Source organism: Microcaecilia unicolor, chromosome 3, assembly GCF_901765095.1.
Source record: "Microcaecilia unicolor chromosome 3, aMicUni1.1, whole genome shotgun sequence".
In the NCBI taxonomy this organism is placed as follows: domain Eukaryota; kingdom Metazoa; phylum Chordata; class Amphibia; order Gymnophiona; family Siphonopidae; genus Microcaecilia; species Microcaecilia unicolor.
This window is the reverse complement of record NC_044033.1, coordinates 305,014,002-305,030,374: the sequence shown is the minus strand read 5'-3', so window position 1 is coordinate 305,030,374 and position 16,373 is coordinate 305,014,002. Positions and strand designations below refer to the sequence as shown.

General features: G+C 42.4%; 1 protein-coding gene across 1 annotated transcript in view; it reads right to left on the bottom strand.

Moving 5' to 3' along the window:
• Positions 1-16,373, bottom strand: part of SCN8A (sodium voltage-gated channel alpha subunit 8) — a 359,538-nt gene that overhangs the window by 163,517 nt on the left and 179,648 nt on the right. Inside the window, exons 14-16 of the mRNA XM_030194998.1 lie at positions 15,886-16,124; positions 13,780-13,953; positions 2,372-2,728 (exon numbers count right to left, since the gene is read on the bottom strand). Coding sequence (XP_030050858.1) covers positions 2,372-2,728; positions 13,780-13,953; positions 15,886-16,124 — 770 coding nt within the window. The remainder of the gene's footprint in view (positions 1-2,371; positions 2,729-13,779; positions 13,954-15,885; positions 16,125-16,373) is intronic.

Genomic DNA, 16,373 nt, shown 5'->3' with positions numbered 1-16,373 from the left:
CTTCCCATTTAAAACATCATCCTCTGCTTTGGCCCATGAAGTTGGCCTGGTTGTCCTGAGAAAGAAGCATGGCTTACACTTAAATATATCAAAATATCTGCCCTTGGTGGGCAACCTGGATTTTCCCCTTGGAATGCCAGATAGCTCCTTTCAGCAGAGGGCATCTAGAGGACTGGCTTTAATACAACATGTTCTAGAGAAGGAAGAACCACACATGTTACCTTATGATACTTTAAAGACAACATATTTATTGCAACCTCGCAACTAGTACGCCTAACACCAGATGCAACGTTATACCTCAACGCTTTGCACTCTTATCCTATGGACTTCTCTGAGTCCCAGTTCAATGAAAAATAGCCTCAATTAGCAGTCCACAAAGGATTGGTAGGCCGATACTAAGCTGGGATCTAGAAATCGCTGACCATGTCGCCTCTTCAGAGAATTACAGATCAATGCTCTTGGGACTTTGGACCTTATACAATGGAGGCTTGCCTTAATAGTTTGAAAGATGGTCCACGTCTGGTGAATAGTACTTCATTATAAATTTCTTATGTATATGTTTATCCATCCTTCCAGATCCAAGAAGATGGGTATCCCTTCTGATGGAACCTGCCTCAAATGTCAGATAGCTGAAGCCACGTATAAACCTTATATTTGGGATATATTTGGAATCCGGCTTTTTGGCAGCACCTCTGGACACACTTGAATGCAATATATCATCGTGTTTGGGTGCCCACACAGCAGCTTTGCCTTTTGGATGACACTTCTGCTATTGTAGAGGGTACACAAGTCTCTAGCCTTTTCCTCCATATAGCTACTCTGATTGCTAAACACTGTATCCTGCTTCAATGGATTCATAAGGGTTCACCCATGATTCTTCAATGGTGCAATCAGATGCATGAACTCCTCACTATGGAGCATATGTCACCTGATTTAAAAAGCCCTAAGGCAAAGAAACGATTTCTGAGAATATGGTTGCCTTGTCTAAATACTTTGAGTATGTGTGTTAGATCTGTCTATTTGAATACTTTGGAAAATTTACTAATTGGGACACCAAAGCCAGACCTGGGGGTTACTCTAAGTTTCTGAACTTCCTATTCTGTTTGGCATCTATGTACACTCAATGTTTACCACAGGGTGATAATAGAGGGAGAGAGCAGGGACCAGGGAGTGGAAGGGAGGGCGGTTGAGGGGGGTTGTTATAATATTCTGTATTCTTACATAATGTGCATTTTCTCTGTTTTGTTATAAACCAATAAAGAAAGTTTTGGTATAAAAGCACATCTGTTCTAGAAGGCATTTAAAATGTAATCTACTTAAGCAGGCTCCTATTTGGAACTCAGAAAACAACTGAAAGAACAGGTCTTTCATTTTAGTGGATTTTTTGTTTGTTTGTTTATTTTAATATTATGTACTGTATTTTCTGTTGAATTTAATTATGTATGTTTACCATTGTAATCCACTTTGAACTTTGGAATACAGAGAATAGAAATGTTTTAAATAAATAAATAAAAATTGATGTAGAGAAAGGGAAAACAAGAGAATTTTCCTGTATCTAGATGGTAAGAAACCATGTAGGGATTAATACTCAAATTATCTAAATGGCTATCTGATAGCGAGTGGAAAACATGATTCATTCTTTTTTTAATTATTATGCTTTGTGAGAATTAATATACTAATTGTTTAAACATACTTTTAATATTTTCTATGAATCTATGGCTCCTGTTTACAGAGCCGCGAAGCAATGCAGACACAGCCCATTCAAAGTGAATGTATTACCACACCGCCAGTCAATAGAGTGGCTTTGTAAACAGGGGGGTATATTTGTATAATTTGATAAAATTTGGACATACTATCAGCCATCCCTATTCAGTCACATTTGGGGTTTTTTTTTCTTTTTGCTTTTCCTGAGAAAAAAGAGAGGGAAATCATATCTGTTAATAGCCTTTTTCCTAGAACCAGGTGCCAAGAAATAATGGAGCCCACCAAAGAGGGACACCCCCTAGGTCAGTACCACACTGAGACATCTCAGCAAGGTGATTAGGCCCTGGTGAGTTACACACGTAATCTCCAGAAATGTCATTTCCTACTCTGATCTGCTCATTCTATTTGAAGGAGAGAGAGCATTAAGTCCCAAAGCTAGCCAAGAAATGTATCACGTTAGTCTCAAAGAATGGTATTACCTTACTTTTATATTTGTTTTGTTTGTTAACCTTTATATCAGTGTATTGTGTAGTATAAAAGAGTAGCGCTGAAGACCCTGACCATGGCTGCTAAGACTACGGTTAAGCACTGCTGTTTCACAAATACAATTGAGCCAAAATTAAAATGATGTGCTCTACAGCAAAATAGAATAAAGAAATGAACTGACCACCAGGTTTCCGATGACCATCACCATCATGAAAACAATCAAGCACATGCCCTGACCCGCCACCTCCATGCAGTCCCACATGGTCTCTATCCACTCGCCACACAACACTCGGAAGACAATGAGGAAGGAATGGAAGAAGTCATTCATATGCCAGCGTGGGAGTTCACACTCGCTGTTGATCTTGCACACGCAGTCCTTGTAGTTCTTCCCAAAGAGTTGCATGCCCACCACGGCAAAGATGAAGACAATGATGGCCAACACCAGAGTCAGATTTCCTAAGGCACCCACGGAATTCCCAATGATCTTAATGAGCATGTTCAGTGTTGGCCATGACTTTGCCAGCTTGAAGACTCTCAACTAGTGGTGTTAAAAAGAAAAAATATATATATTACATAGCTGATTAGCTCTTTTGACTGAATACAGACAATTGTCCATCATGAGCTTTCTTCCACACTTCCTAGAAACCAACTATGACTTCACTAGATCTCTTGGTATTAACAGTAAATCAGAATATATCTAGTTTATCTTTAAACACCTTTATAGAACATGCCTCTGTTTAACTTGATTGAAGATGAATTCAAGAGGCACATCACTTGGACTGTAATAAATGTCTCCCCTTTGATTTTAAAATAAAGAGAGCCCTGATCGATTTCTGCCTTCTAACTCAATCAGTTTCATGGACAACCTTACATACCAATTTATGCAGGGCCCCTTTGAATAACTGTACAATGCTATAATTAGGGCTTCTGTTCTTAGGTATTTATACATTGAACATTTAGGTGTTTATTTTCTAGTATTTAGGGGTTCTTAGAGAGTACAAAAATCAGTATTTATTGGTGTTTCCACTATGCAGATAACAATGCTTGGTACCTTAACCTTTGTTGGTGGATTTGAATACATACATGTGTGCAGCTGGAGAGTCATTAGAATGGAAGAGGCAAAAAACAAACAAACAGAGTGCAGGATCCAGGGCAGACCAGTGGAAGGGTGAGAGATTATTAGAGGAAATAGTGTTTTTTCTGGTATATATCTTACTTTTTTGCATGGGGGTGTTTTATTAGTGTTTAGTATTTAAAATCTAACATCAGAAGCCCTAACTATAACCACCTGTGTGGAAAGATTAAGTCTTACCTGATAACTTTCATTCCACTAGTCCTATCAGACCAGTCAGTGGATAGAGACAGAGAATGAAAACAGTTCAAGTGATTCACCCCTTAAAGGTATCATGCTGCATAGAATGTTCAGTATTCGAATAGCCAAGCAATGGTGCTCAAAATTGAAACTTTGAGACCAAATGTCTCAATCCAGTCAGAACCTTAAAAGCCATTGCAGTATATACTCTACTGACATGTCCCCTGACTCGGTAAAACATGTCAATGAAGTATAAGAAGAAAACTATCAGGAGCTGAAAAATAAAAACACCCTGTGCTTCTCCATCTACATCTGTGACAACCAGGAAAATCCAGAAGCAAATTGAAGAATCACCCTGTGAGGAGTTTTACAGAACACTCCCCTCACCCTTAAGAATAGTCCCTCAGCCCCTCTGAAGGGACACCCCCTTGTAGAGGTGGAGGGGCTTGTGTGTTTCAATGAGGGCTATGCTGAAGGGTTACCCATATCAGACAGGCCTCTGAGGAGAAACCAGACAAAGAGTGTCCCAAACTGGGAGCGTGGTAAGATGGTGACCTGAAGTTCGAATGCCCAACGGCCCAGCTGCCCTCTGAAGTTTCGTCTTCTTTACATAAATTTCCTCTCTGCAATTGCAGTTACCTTAACTGAGAGGAAGGGGACAACCGGCGGTCAGCTGCCGATGGCCAGCGTTTTATCCCCTGAGCAGCAAGTGCGGGACCGCTGCGCGACGAACTGTCCACAGATGAAAGGGTTGGTGAGTCCTTTGATTAGCACCGGCGAAGGAGCGTCGATGCTCTTGGACCTGGAAAAAACAACTCCATCGCTCCCGAATTATTCAACCACCATGTCCAAAGGAGTGGAGGAGTGAGTTTGAGGTATATGCTGAAACGGAGGACGTTTACAGCAGAACCCGAATCGGCAGAACCACTCCTAAACATCTATGAGAAATCAACTTGGAGTTTTTGGCTCCCATGGAGGATACATTGAATTCCATCTGGAAGGCACTTCGGGACCTAACGGGGGCAGTAAATAATTTTGTTTCAGATATAATTTTATTAGAGAGTTACATGGACAATTCAACTGAACCCTTTGAGAGTAAAAAATTGATATAACAAATTATTCTACATGAGCAAGTGGTTATGATAATAGACCAGAAATTTTGAATAATAAAATGAATATTATTATAGCTGATTAATATCGAGATTATTGTTTTCCCCAGAGTTCCGGGTATGACTCCTAAAGTTTTCCTCAGAAATATTTCCTCAAATTATTACTTTAAAAGGAGTGAAGCCTGTGAAAACTGGGATGACTTTAATCAGTAGAATTTGAATTAGAGACTTAAGTACATATGTATTGTTAAATAACTTCTGGTTTTTAAAAGAGAAAGAATGTAATCAGATGTATTATTTCTAACTAATATTGGACAATAAGTATGTTTTTCAATGAAATGATTTGACTATACACTGTATTGGTCTTGAAGAAGCCAACCAGATGATCAATGTGGAATAATGAAATAGACGAGTAATATCTGGGGATAATCAGGTTAATACCACGGAATTTTTTCTGTTTACTGTTTAATTGATCTCCTTATCTTGTCTCACTCTCTCTATTTAGTTGTCTAAGGAAGAGAATAGAATTACTTGACTGAAATAATTCCTATATATTACTTTCTCTGTATTTCCAGCAAGTTGTTTTATCGCTTGTAAAAATTTAAATGGTTATAAAAAGAAAATAAAAAAGAATAGTCCCTCAGATAGCCTGAGCCACCTTAAGAACACTAGTCCCACCCCGGAAGGAACTGAACTGGGAAGGGTAGATTCAGAACCAGGAAGTTCAAAGGACAGGGCTAGACTGAGGTTAAGGAGGCCTAGGGAAGGAAGAATCAAAACCCCAGCATATGCCATTACAACTTACTTTTAATGATCGTGACCTGCCTGAGGTAAGCCACTTTTGTTTCCTGTTTGAGACTTGCAAGCCTTGCTTCAAGGTCTGGCTGGAGCAAGACCCTAGAACTCGGAGAAGAACCGAGAAGGACTTACAGGCTGTGTTTGGGGTGTGGCAACCCTACCAGCCACAGACTGTGTTCTGGGCCTGCCAGCCAGAGGCCTGCTTAAGACTGTGCTTCTTGAACTACAGAGGCATTTCACCTTGAGTTCCTGGCCCTGTGACGTAACAGGCCTCAGGATTTAATTAAATAAACACTTGTTTTCAATTATATCCTTTTGTCCGGCTGTGTTATTTCACAGGCCCACCCTCAACCCTCGTTCTGGGTATCACACACTCTTTGGTGAGAATAAAGAAGGAAGACCAATAGGGTCTAAATAGAATGACTATTGATTGACCTGGTGACACAGAATGCTATATTCATTCAAGAAAATCCAAATGTCATCATAAGAGCAAGGGCCCTGAGACATGTCACGAAATATGAGACACTCAGACAGGACACCCTATTAGGCTCAGAATAAAACCACAATATCACAGACTTCCTGAATTTATGTAACAGCGGTGGCTAATGCCAGTGCTATCGAGTTAGCTGTGCAAAACAGCTAGAGTGTAGAACTGCACAAAGCAGTTGGTTTATATAACCTGAGCCACATGGGTGACCAGCGAAACTGTATTAAATAGTTGTGCAGAGTTATTGAGGTGTATAGTCAGCTAGCAAAACCAGAGAAGACAGTCTACTGGCTCAGCCAAGCACCATAAGCAAATGCATCAAGAGATGTTATATATGTAGCTGCAGTAGCTGGAGCTATAGATGTGGCCATCAAACTGGAGACATCCATGCCACCACTGTAGTAGGAGTTATAGAAGCGAGTGTGCAGCTGTATCTAAACAGGCATCTGCAGTAGCTGGTGCCATATAGTCAGCCATGACAGGTAGTGCTATACAGGCAGCCATGGTATCTGGTGGCTAGCATTATACTGGCAGGTGCAATGGCTGGTGTAACACTGTTGATTATGGTGACTGATGTTATACAGGCACTGCGGTGGCTGGTGACTGGCGACAAGAATCAGCTGCAGTAACTGGAACCATACAGGCAGCAGAGTGGTAAAGGTAGCTGTGGTAACTGGTATCAAACAGGTGGCCGTTGCATCTGAATCCATATCTACAGATGCTGCATGTAATTTGATAGCTATGGCAAGTGTGTGGATACTGCATCTGATGTCATGCAGTCAGCTGCTGCCTGGGAAGCAACACAAATGTGCCTCTAACATTCCACAGATAGCTAGTTTAGGCAGCTTTGCAACTGTGCCATTTACACAGCTGTCAATAACTGAGCCATACAGACAACTGCTGGAACTGTGCTATACAGGCAGCCGGTACACATATAGAGTGACAGAGTAGCAGTGATACACAGCTATCTACTAAAACAGCACTATATAGCTGATTTGGAACACTATTGGGCTCATTTTCAAAAGAGAAGGACGCCCATCTTTCGACATAAATCAGAAGATGGATTTCCTTCTCTCAGAAACGTCCAAATCGGTATAATCGAAAAATGATTTTGGACTTCCCCAACTGCACTCTGTTGCAGGGACGGCCAAAGTTCAAGGGGGTGTGTCAGAGGCGTAGCGAAGGTGGAACTTGGGCGTGCCTAACACTTGGACGTCCTTGACCCATAATGGAAAAAAAAGAAGGATGTCCCTGACGAACACTTGAACGGTTTCACCCGGACCTGTTTTTATTATGACTAAGGCACAAAAAGGTGCCCAAACTGACCAGATGACTACCGGAGAGAATCAGGGATGACCTCCCGTTACTCCCCCAGTGGTCACTATCCCCCTCCCACCCTCAAAAAACATCTTTCAAAATATGTTGTGCCAGCCTCAGATGTCATACTCAGGTCCATGACAGCAATATGCAGGTCCCTGGAGCAGTTTTAGTGGGTGAGTGCACTTCAGACAGGCGGACCCAGCACCATCCCCTCCCCTACCTGTTACGTTTGAGGAGGAAACAGCGAGCCCTCCAAAACCCACCAGAAACTCACTGTACCCATATCTAGGTGCCCCCTTCACCCGTAAGGGCTATGATAGTGGTGTACAGTTGTGGGTAGTGGGTTTTGGGGGCTCACAAAGTAAGGAAGCTATGTACCTGGGAGCAATTTATGAAGTCCATTGCAGTGCCCCCTAGGGTGCCTGGTTGGTGTCCTGGCTTGTCAGGGGGACCAGTGCACTACAAATGCTGGCTCCTCCTATGACCAAATGGCTAGCATTTGGTCATTTCTGACATGGACATCTTTGGATTCAAAAATCGCTGAAAATCAGAAAATTCCATGTCTAGGGATGTCCATCTCTAAGGACGACCAAATTTAAAGATTTGGACGTCCTTGACAGTATTTTCGAAACAAAAGATGGATGTCCGTCTTGTTTCGAAAATACGGGTTTCCCCGCCCTTGGATTGCAACGTTTTGCAATGACATCCAAATCGAAACGTGGACATCCCTTTCGAAAATGCCCCTCCACGACTCATAGGCAACTGATGAAGTTAAAGAAGAAATTCAGCTATTTCAGCCGCACAACACTGCTGATTATGCAACTGTATAAGACAGATGGTTGTCGCATCTATGAAAAACTGGTACTAAGCAACTGAGCTGGTTGTTACAGAGATGGAAAATAGGTAGCTACTTAAGCTGAGCAGTACTGGCAGTTGCTGCAACTATGGAAATGGCCCAGTTGTTGCAGCTATGCAAAACAGATGACTGCTGCAACTACACAACAGAGGTGGTAGTAGCAGGAGCCACTCAGGTAGATATTGCAAGACAGCTAGACTGATAGTAATACTAGTGGTTGCTGCTACTGGGAAGAAACCTAAAGGGGTGCTACAATTGTGCAATATAGGTGGCAGGTGCCACTATGCAACCAAGATGGTTGCTGCGAATGTGCAACAGTACAATCAGGATGATTGTTGCAAATGTGCCACACAGGTGGCCAGCGCCATGTGCAACCAGGATGGTTGCTGCCTATGTGCCACACAGGTGGCCTGTGCCACTGTGCAACCAAGATGGATGCTATAAATGTGGTACACAGGTGGCCAGCGCTACTGTGCAACCACGACAATTGCTAAAAATGTGCCACACAGGTGGCCTGCACCACTGTGCAACATGCACAACCTAGGTTGCTGCCGTCCTGTGCAGTTCAAGTGGGTGCAGAAAGCTTGCAACCCAGGTGGTCAACAGTGCCACTCAGGGGTTATGAAGCACAGAAAGAAATAGTAAGAGATGTGAACTACATGTGGAAGCCAAGTGCACCACAGCTGAATAGAAGAACTGAGGATTAGGCAACTAAGCCAACTCTGAATCATCACTGGCTACCAAACTTCTTTGGCTGTATTATTTCTGTAATCAAAAAATAGTGCTACCATGGTGAATCTGGTAAGCCAGATGAGTAGCTCATGTTGAAGCAGATTGTGCTAATCTAATTTGGTAGAACACAGTCAACAGCTGAACTGTACAGCTTGGACCAGATAGGAAATGTAAACAGAATGAAAAAACACAACTGCCTTTACCTTAAAAAAAAAAAAAAGTTGACTAGGACAGCTCTATGCATAGCTAAACAATTCAGTTCAGAAAGTTCAGAAAATAAGATGATACCTTTAATCAAGAAATGTATTAAGTTATGTCCAATAAAAAAAGGTATCATCTTATTTTCTTTTCCATGTTTTATTTCTATTGATTACCTTTAAAAGTGGACTAACATGGCTACCACACCTCTTTAATAAGTAGGAAATGTCTCGAGGACAGAAAATAAAGGAAAAAAAGAGACCCTTTTTCCCTTGATGAAACTGAGATAATATTCTTAGGTAAAACTATAGATAACTTCATAATAGTAAAAATCAGAATAGATTCTTGTGGGAAATACAGCCGAGGTGCTAGGCCAAGATAAACAGTCTATCCAGCACAGACACATAGATAGGAGATCTTATGCTGTGACGAACAAGACTATATAAGGCACAACACAGAGCTGATATGGGAACCAACATACAAATGAACAGAGATGGGTAGTAATGAAGTACTTGTACTTCGTTGCAGTACTTAAGTACAATTTTCAGTAGTTTTACTTGTAACAAGTTACATTTTTTTTGTATTTCTTTTTACTTGTAACTCGTTACAAATAAACAGTACAAGTTAAGAAAGTATTTTTTTAAAGTATCTTCTGCCTCTGCTTGAAACTGACTGGATACCGCAGGAATTGGGACCACAGTAGCCATCTGGGTTCGAGCACAGACAGAGAAAATAAAAGAAAAACTGTCCGCCCCGCACCCTGCCCCAAGCCTCAGTGTGCCATCCTAGAGTCTACCTTTATGCGCCATGGTGGTCTAGCGGCTTCTTCAGGGCAGGAAGGAAGCCCATTCCTTCCTGCCCACTACCACTTCTCCGTGATACTGCCATTAGGAAAGGTATGGAAAACAGGTGTGAGGATGTTATAATGCCGTTGTATCGCTCCATGGTGCGACCGCACCTTGAGTATTATGTTCAATTCTGGTCGCCGCATCTCAAGAAAGATATAGTAGAATTGGAAAAGGTGCAGCGAAGGGCAACTAAAATGATAGCGGGGATGGGACGACTTCCCTATGAAGAAAGATTAAGGAGGCTAGGGCTATTCAGCTTGGAGAAGAGACGGCTGAGGGGAGACATGATAGAGGTATATAAAATAATGAGTGGAGTGGAACAGGTGGATATGAAGCGTCTGTTCATGCTTTCCAAAAATACTAGGACTAGGGGGCATGCGATGAAACTACAGTGTAGTAAATTTAAAACAAATCGGAGAAAACTTTTCTTCACCCAACGTGTAATTAAACTCTGGAATTTGTTGCCGGAGAAAGTGGTGAAGGCGGTTAGCTTAGCAGAATTTAAAAAGGGGTTGGACGGTTTCCTAAAGGACAAGTCCATAAACCGCTACTAAATGGACTTGGGAAAAATCCACAATTCCGGGAATAACATGTATAGAATGTTTGTATGTTTGGTAAGCTTGTCAGGTGCCCTTGGCCTGGATTGGCCGCTGTCGTGGACAGGATGCTGGGCTCGATGGACCCTTGGTCTTTTCCCAGTATGGCATTACTTATGTACTTATATTAAAAATGGCTACTGAGACTTCAAGCGGCAGTCTTGCAAGACCACTGCTTAAAGTCTTAGGCCAATACTTTAAGCAGTGGCCTCGCGAGATTGCCGCTTGAAGTCTCGGTAACCTTTTTGAATATGCGGTGGTATTACAGAGAGCAGCGGTAGCGGGGAGGAAGGAGTGGGCTTCCTGAAGAGGCCAGCCAGCCAACCATGCTCAGCTGGAGGGGGGGGGGGGCTACAAAAAAGGGGAGCCTGAGGCCAGACAAACACATCTGGTGAGTGAGGTGGGGGCTGTAAAAAAGGGGAGGCCAGGGCTAGCCAGTCAAGCCCAGCCAACTAAGCCCATCCGGTGAGTGGGGGGTGGGGGGCTATTAAAAGGGGGAAGCCAAGTGCCTGTAAAAAATGATGGATGAGACATGGGGGGGCTGTGGTGTGTGTGCAGGGGGGGCTGTAAAAAGGTGGATGGAGTGTGGGTGCAGGGAGGGGGGCTGAAACATTATGAGAGTTGGTCATGGTAGGAAACATTGGGAAAGGGAAGGAATGGTGGGAATGTTGGATGCTGTAGGGAGAGGAGGGAGGAGAGAGAGGGGCCCATTTTGAGCAGCCCACAGTTCTGTGCACCATTTCTGTTTCTTTGGTTTTACTCTTTATGCAGAGTATGGCTTCTTGCGGTTCGGTTTAATTTTTGTCTACATATTTCTATTTTTATTTTGTAGTTAGAAAGGCTAGCTCTGTTCATGTGTGAAAAAAGGCCGGGTGTGCTGTTAGCATCAAGTATCTGTGTAGGACTGATCTGTACTAATTCAAAGCTCCTTTTACAAAGCAGCAGTACTGATTCCTGTGCAGCAAATGCAACAAAGCCCATTCAATTCCTATGGCCATCCTTGCATGTACCACAGCTTTGTAAAAGGAGCCCTCAGCTTGTTTTGTTTTTCAATAGGTGTATTAATGTTCTTCTGCCACTGCAATGTTCAGGGGTTTTTTTTCTAGGAAGGACCTTGCGTGACCCCCTGGAAGTCAGCTTGTAAATGTACTAGATTCTGTGGTCCACCTTGTTAAGGATACTTTTTACTTTGTAGTAAAAAAAAAAAGTAGCTGTACTTTACTACTTTTACTTAAATATTTTCTTTGGATAAGACTTTCTACTTTTACTTTAGTACTATTGAAGTCAGTAGTTTTACATTTTACTTAAGTACTTTTAAAAAGTAACAAACCCATCTCTGCAAATGAACAGCAAGCAGTATGTTCCAGCATATTCACAAATACAGCTCTCAAGATTAGCAATTATATGACCTCAGGATCCACACCTGAGAAAGAATAAAAAGAAGAGGCACTTATGTGAGCTGCCTTTTTTATTTTCAACATAAGGAGAGAAGCGTTAATAAATGTTCAGATCTGCCTACCAAGAGTCGTACAGCTAGGACAGTCAGGCAGCATAAAAAAAACCACCAGCTGACAGAAACAGGAAGAGAAATCTTGTAGGAAAATAGAAAATTTAAAGCAGCACCTATAAACGAAGGAGACATCGATTTCTGGGAGAAGGGGGGAGGGATCTCAGAAACCTCTGAGTTATACCTCAGCTCCATAGAACAGCTGCTTTTTTTTCCTTTCTTTTTCTTCTTCTTTTTTTTTTTTTACAGGAGCTTATGCCAAAGAAGGCACCCCAGATATTAAACTGGATCAGGAGAACAAGCCCAGGAGGGCACCCCCAACTCGACTGAACACAGCTACATCAGGAAAACAAGCCAAACAGGCACCCCCTCCCCCCCAAGTCAACTGAGACTCAGCATAAAAATGGTTTTGGAGCACAAGACCCAAAAGGGTAGTTAAAGCTCAACTGAAACTAGTTAGAAACCAGGCCAGGAGAAGGGCTGTTAGCCCATCATCCATGTGCTTGAGAGACAGAAATACTGAACATTCTATGCAGCTCTACACCCTTAAGGAGCAAATCACTTGAGAACTATATTCATTCTCTGTCTCCACCCGCTGGTAGACAGACACAACCCATTGTCTGGACTGGTCTGATAGGATGCTATAGAAACAGTGAATATCTTACAACTCATTCTCATCTCTCTGGATTAGTTAAAGGTTCCAACCCCGTTATGAGTTTTGCTTCTTTTCTGACTCCCTCTATCACCTCTATATTCTTTCAGAACTTAAGCCAAAATCACATTTGATATTCTGGATAACAACTCACCAATTGGAGCATACCACCCTTCCAAATCACATCTGACCCAGAAATGAAAGCTATAAATAAATAAGGTGATATTCCAAGATTTATGCAGTAACACTGGTTTGTAACTCCATAAATCTAATTACTTAAAATCCCCTTTTCTTCCATCTTTCCATAATATGTTTACAAAATTGCAGAAGCATCCCTTATGGCAGAAAGGCTCTCAAGTTCCTCTTGCCTATCAAGACCCAGCCCCCTAGGAATGGCAGCCACACTTCGAGGAAAAGGTGAGTGAGTTGGGGAATGGATTCTTTCGCCATGGGGAAAATGAATGCTCTGAAGAGATGCCTCTAGTGGGGATGCCTTGTAGAAGGGGGGTCCCTATGTGAGGAAGGGAAGCCTTACAGGGGGAATTAGAGAGGAAGATACTTTCACCGCGGTTCAAGGAATGAGGAAACTCCCCCTGTACATCCTAAGTGCTTTGAAAATATGCCTCATCGTAACCTATGGAACTTTGTAAGTCTATGTGCTTTGAAAATGAGCCTCCGCATGTGTACTTTTCAACTTACTTTTTTTAAAAATTAATTCTCACATTAGCACTGAGGCCACAATATAAAGGGCACATTTTATCTCCACTTAGTGAAATTTTTGCCTAGCATGTTAAGCCCTATTTCAGTCTGCATGTAAAAATTATACTGAAATGCACTGTAAATTTTTTCTACCAGGAGTTTTACTGCCTAGGTCTCTAAGGGGCCCCTTCACTAAAGCTTAGCGTGCCCTTAGTATGTGCTAAATGCTGTATATCGTGCTTTAAACCTATGGGCCACATGGTACTTAGTGCAAACTAATGTCCGCTAGCACGCCCTAAGCTTTAGTAAAAGGGCCCCTAAATATTACTGCTGTATATCCTTCTGTGTTATCTATGCCTGAGTGCTACACTGGAACATCATCTCTCTTTCTCCTTCTAGGTCTCAGCTGATGGCATGCACAGACTTAAAAGAAAAATTGCTAGTTTTTTTAAAAAAAGGAAAATGAGAGGAATACCAGTCGGAAGGACCGCAACACCGAAAGCCCTTCCACACCTTGTAAGCCCAGTTCCATTAAACTGAGGGATACAATGAAGCCATCAAAGATATTCCAACCCTCTTGGAAGTAATAGTATGGGTCCATGGCTATGAGTTTCAAGACCATTTCAGCTGTGAAGATCCCTGTGAAAACCTGAGAGAGGAAAAGAAAAGGGCAATGAGCTCATGAAGTTTGAAACCCTACTGAGAGATGTGACTTCCAGCTTTGGCCCTGTATGGGAGAACTGTGGCAAATGATAGCACCCACCACTGACAACTGGCAATATCAGACCAAGAGGAGTTTTGGAGAAATTCAACTGCAATTACAGCAAATCTTGTAATTATGTACATAGGACCCAATACTTTAAAAAAAAACTGAGCTCCTAAATTTATGGGCCTAGGTGAGCCTTCTAAATTTCTGACCTATTTTCAGCCAAACTTAGATGCCTAAAAATTTATCTTAATTTAGGGCCTTAAATATATGCTTATAAATTTAGAGCTGCCATTCATTTGCCTAAATTAATGAGCCTGCAGCTGAAAATCAGCACTAAGCTCCTAACTTTTTTTCCTCACCCTAAATCCACCCTTGTTGCCACCCACCTTTTAAATGCCTAAATTTAGGAGTTTGGTGGTATTTTGAGTATAATTTTAGGCACTTAGGGGGGTATAGAAAATATTTTTATAGTGCTGGAAATGGTGCGCACTGGGAGTGAGGAACTACCACTTGGCTGCTGCAGTAGCCCAGCGGTAGTTCCTGTTTGGTGTGCGGCAAGCCCGCGGTAGGCTTACCACCACTTATTAAAAGGGCCCGTAGGTAACTTAAGCAGGTAAAATGGTCAAATAAACACTTACAACGTTTCCTAGTAGACACTAGAAAATGTAGAGCTCTACGGTCAAAGCGATTTAACCAGCCAGGAATGGCTCCTGGCTGGTTAAATCGTTATTTCAGGAGTAACTGCTCATTTTCAGCAGCACTTAACCGGTTAGTGCCGTTGAAAATTTCCAGTTAGCGCATAACGTAAAACAGGCTATTTTGAGGGCATTCTGGAGGCGGAGTCAGCACTTTGACGGTTAAGTGCCAAAATTCAGCACTTAACCAGCCAAGCTAACTGTATAAATAGGACCACATAAAAGTCAGTTCTATCTTTATGCGGTTCGCACTTACAGGTCCTTTTACTAAGCTGCAGGGGGAAAGGCCCTGTAGTAGTGGTGGGGGCGTTTTCCCCACATGCCAGGGCCCTTTTTACCACAGCTGGTAAAATGCCCCCCCCCCCCCCAAAATGGCCACAAGGTAAAATAACTGGTAAGGGCTTCCGCAGCAACCAGGCAGTGCACGGCAATGCCTGTTTACCACCGAGTTAGCACCGCGCTAGGGAAAATAATTCCCAGAATGCCGGAAATGGCAGTTCCATTTTATCCTGCGTTGGGCTTACCACCGCTTTGTTAAAAAAAACCCTTTAAATGGCTATGGTTTAGCCAGCTCCATAAACCCAGAAATGCAATGCTGGAGCTCAGACCTGTTTACCATCAAATTAGCACCGCGCCAGGGAAAATAATTCCCAGAATGCCGGAAGTGGTAGTTCCGTTTTACCCTGCGTTGGGCTTACCACCGCTTTGTAAAAAACCCCTTTAAATGGCTATGGTTTAGCCAACTTCATAAACCCAGAAATGCAATGGTGGAGCTCAGACCTGGCCCAGCACTGAATTTCTGGGGTATAACGCCAGCGGCGGTCAGCAAAACCATGAGCTGACTATCAACCTCATAATGCCTACCTTTATGTGATACACGTAGACATTCTCAGATGTGGAGAAAGGGCAGAGTGAGGGCTTGATTGGTATATATGTATGTAGTTTAAAAAAATAAATTTTCAAGCATCAATTCTTACTGGCACATACACGCACAAAGGTACTTGTGCCTCACAGCAGGCATAACTTTGAGGTTGCTTTCAGAAGGCAAATTTTACAGCACATAAGACACATATGTTGCCTTCATAAAAGAGGTGAGCCTTCGCAGTCTAGGCACCCTGTTATATAATTATCATTCCCTTACTAAAGTGGAAAAGATAAGCTTAATAAAATCTCTCACCAGGTTTCCCACATACAACACATGTTCAAAATGTGGTGTCATGGGATAGTGCTCCATAGCCATGAACAGAGTGTTCAAGACAATGCAGATGGTGATGGTCAAGTCCACAAAGGGATCCATGACAATTTGGTTCACAATCTCCTTCAGCCTCAGCCAGGAAGGGCAGCATTCCCAGATCAAGAAGGTGTTTGAAAACTTGTACCAGCAAGGGGGGCACTTCCTCTGTGATTCTTCAAGTTCTGCGGTCAAAAGCAAGCACATCAATTTCCACTTTCTCGCAGCTCTTCAGCAAACAAGAGCTCTCAAAAATGTGTGTTTAGGGCCACTGAACAGTCTCTACACATTTGCAGATCACCCACAGATGTATGTCCCATGTGCACTAACCTGCACTCATCCTTCTTAAGTTTCCTCTGCTACTTTGGGTATTTGCCTAAAATATCATTCTCTGTAAGATCAGTGAGCTCCTCAACAACACACAATTTGGTGTC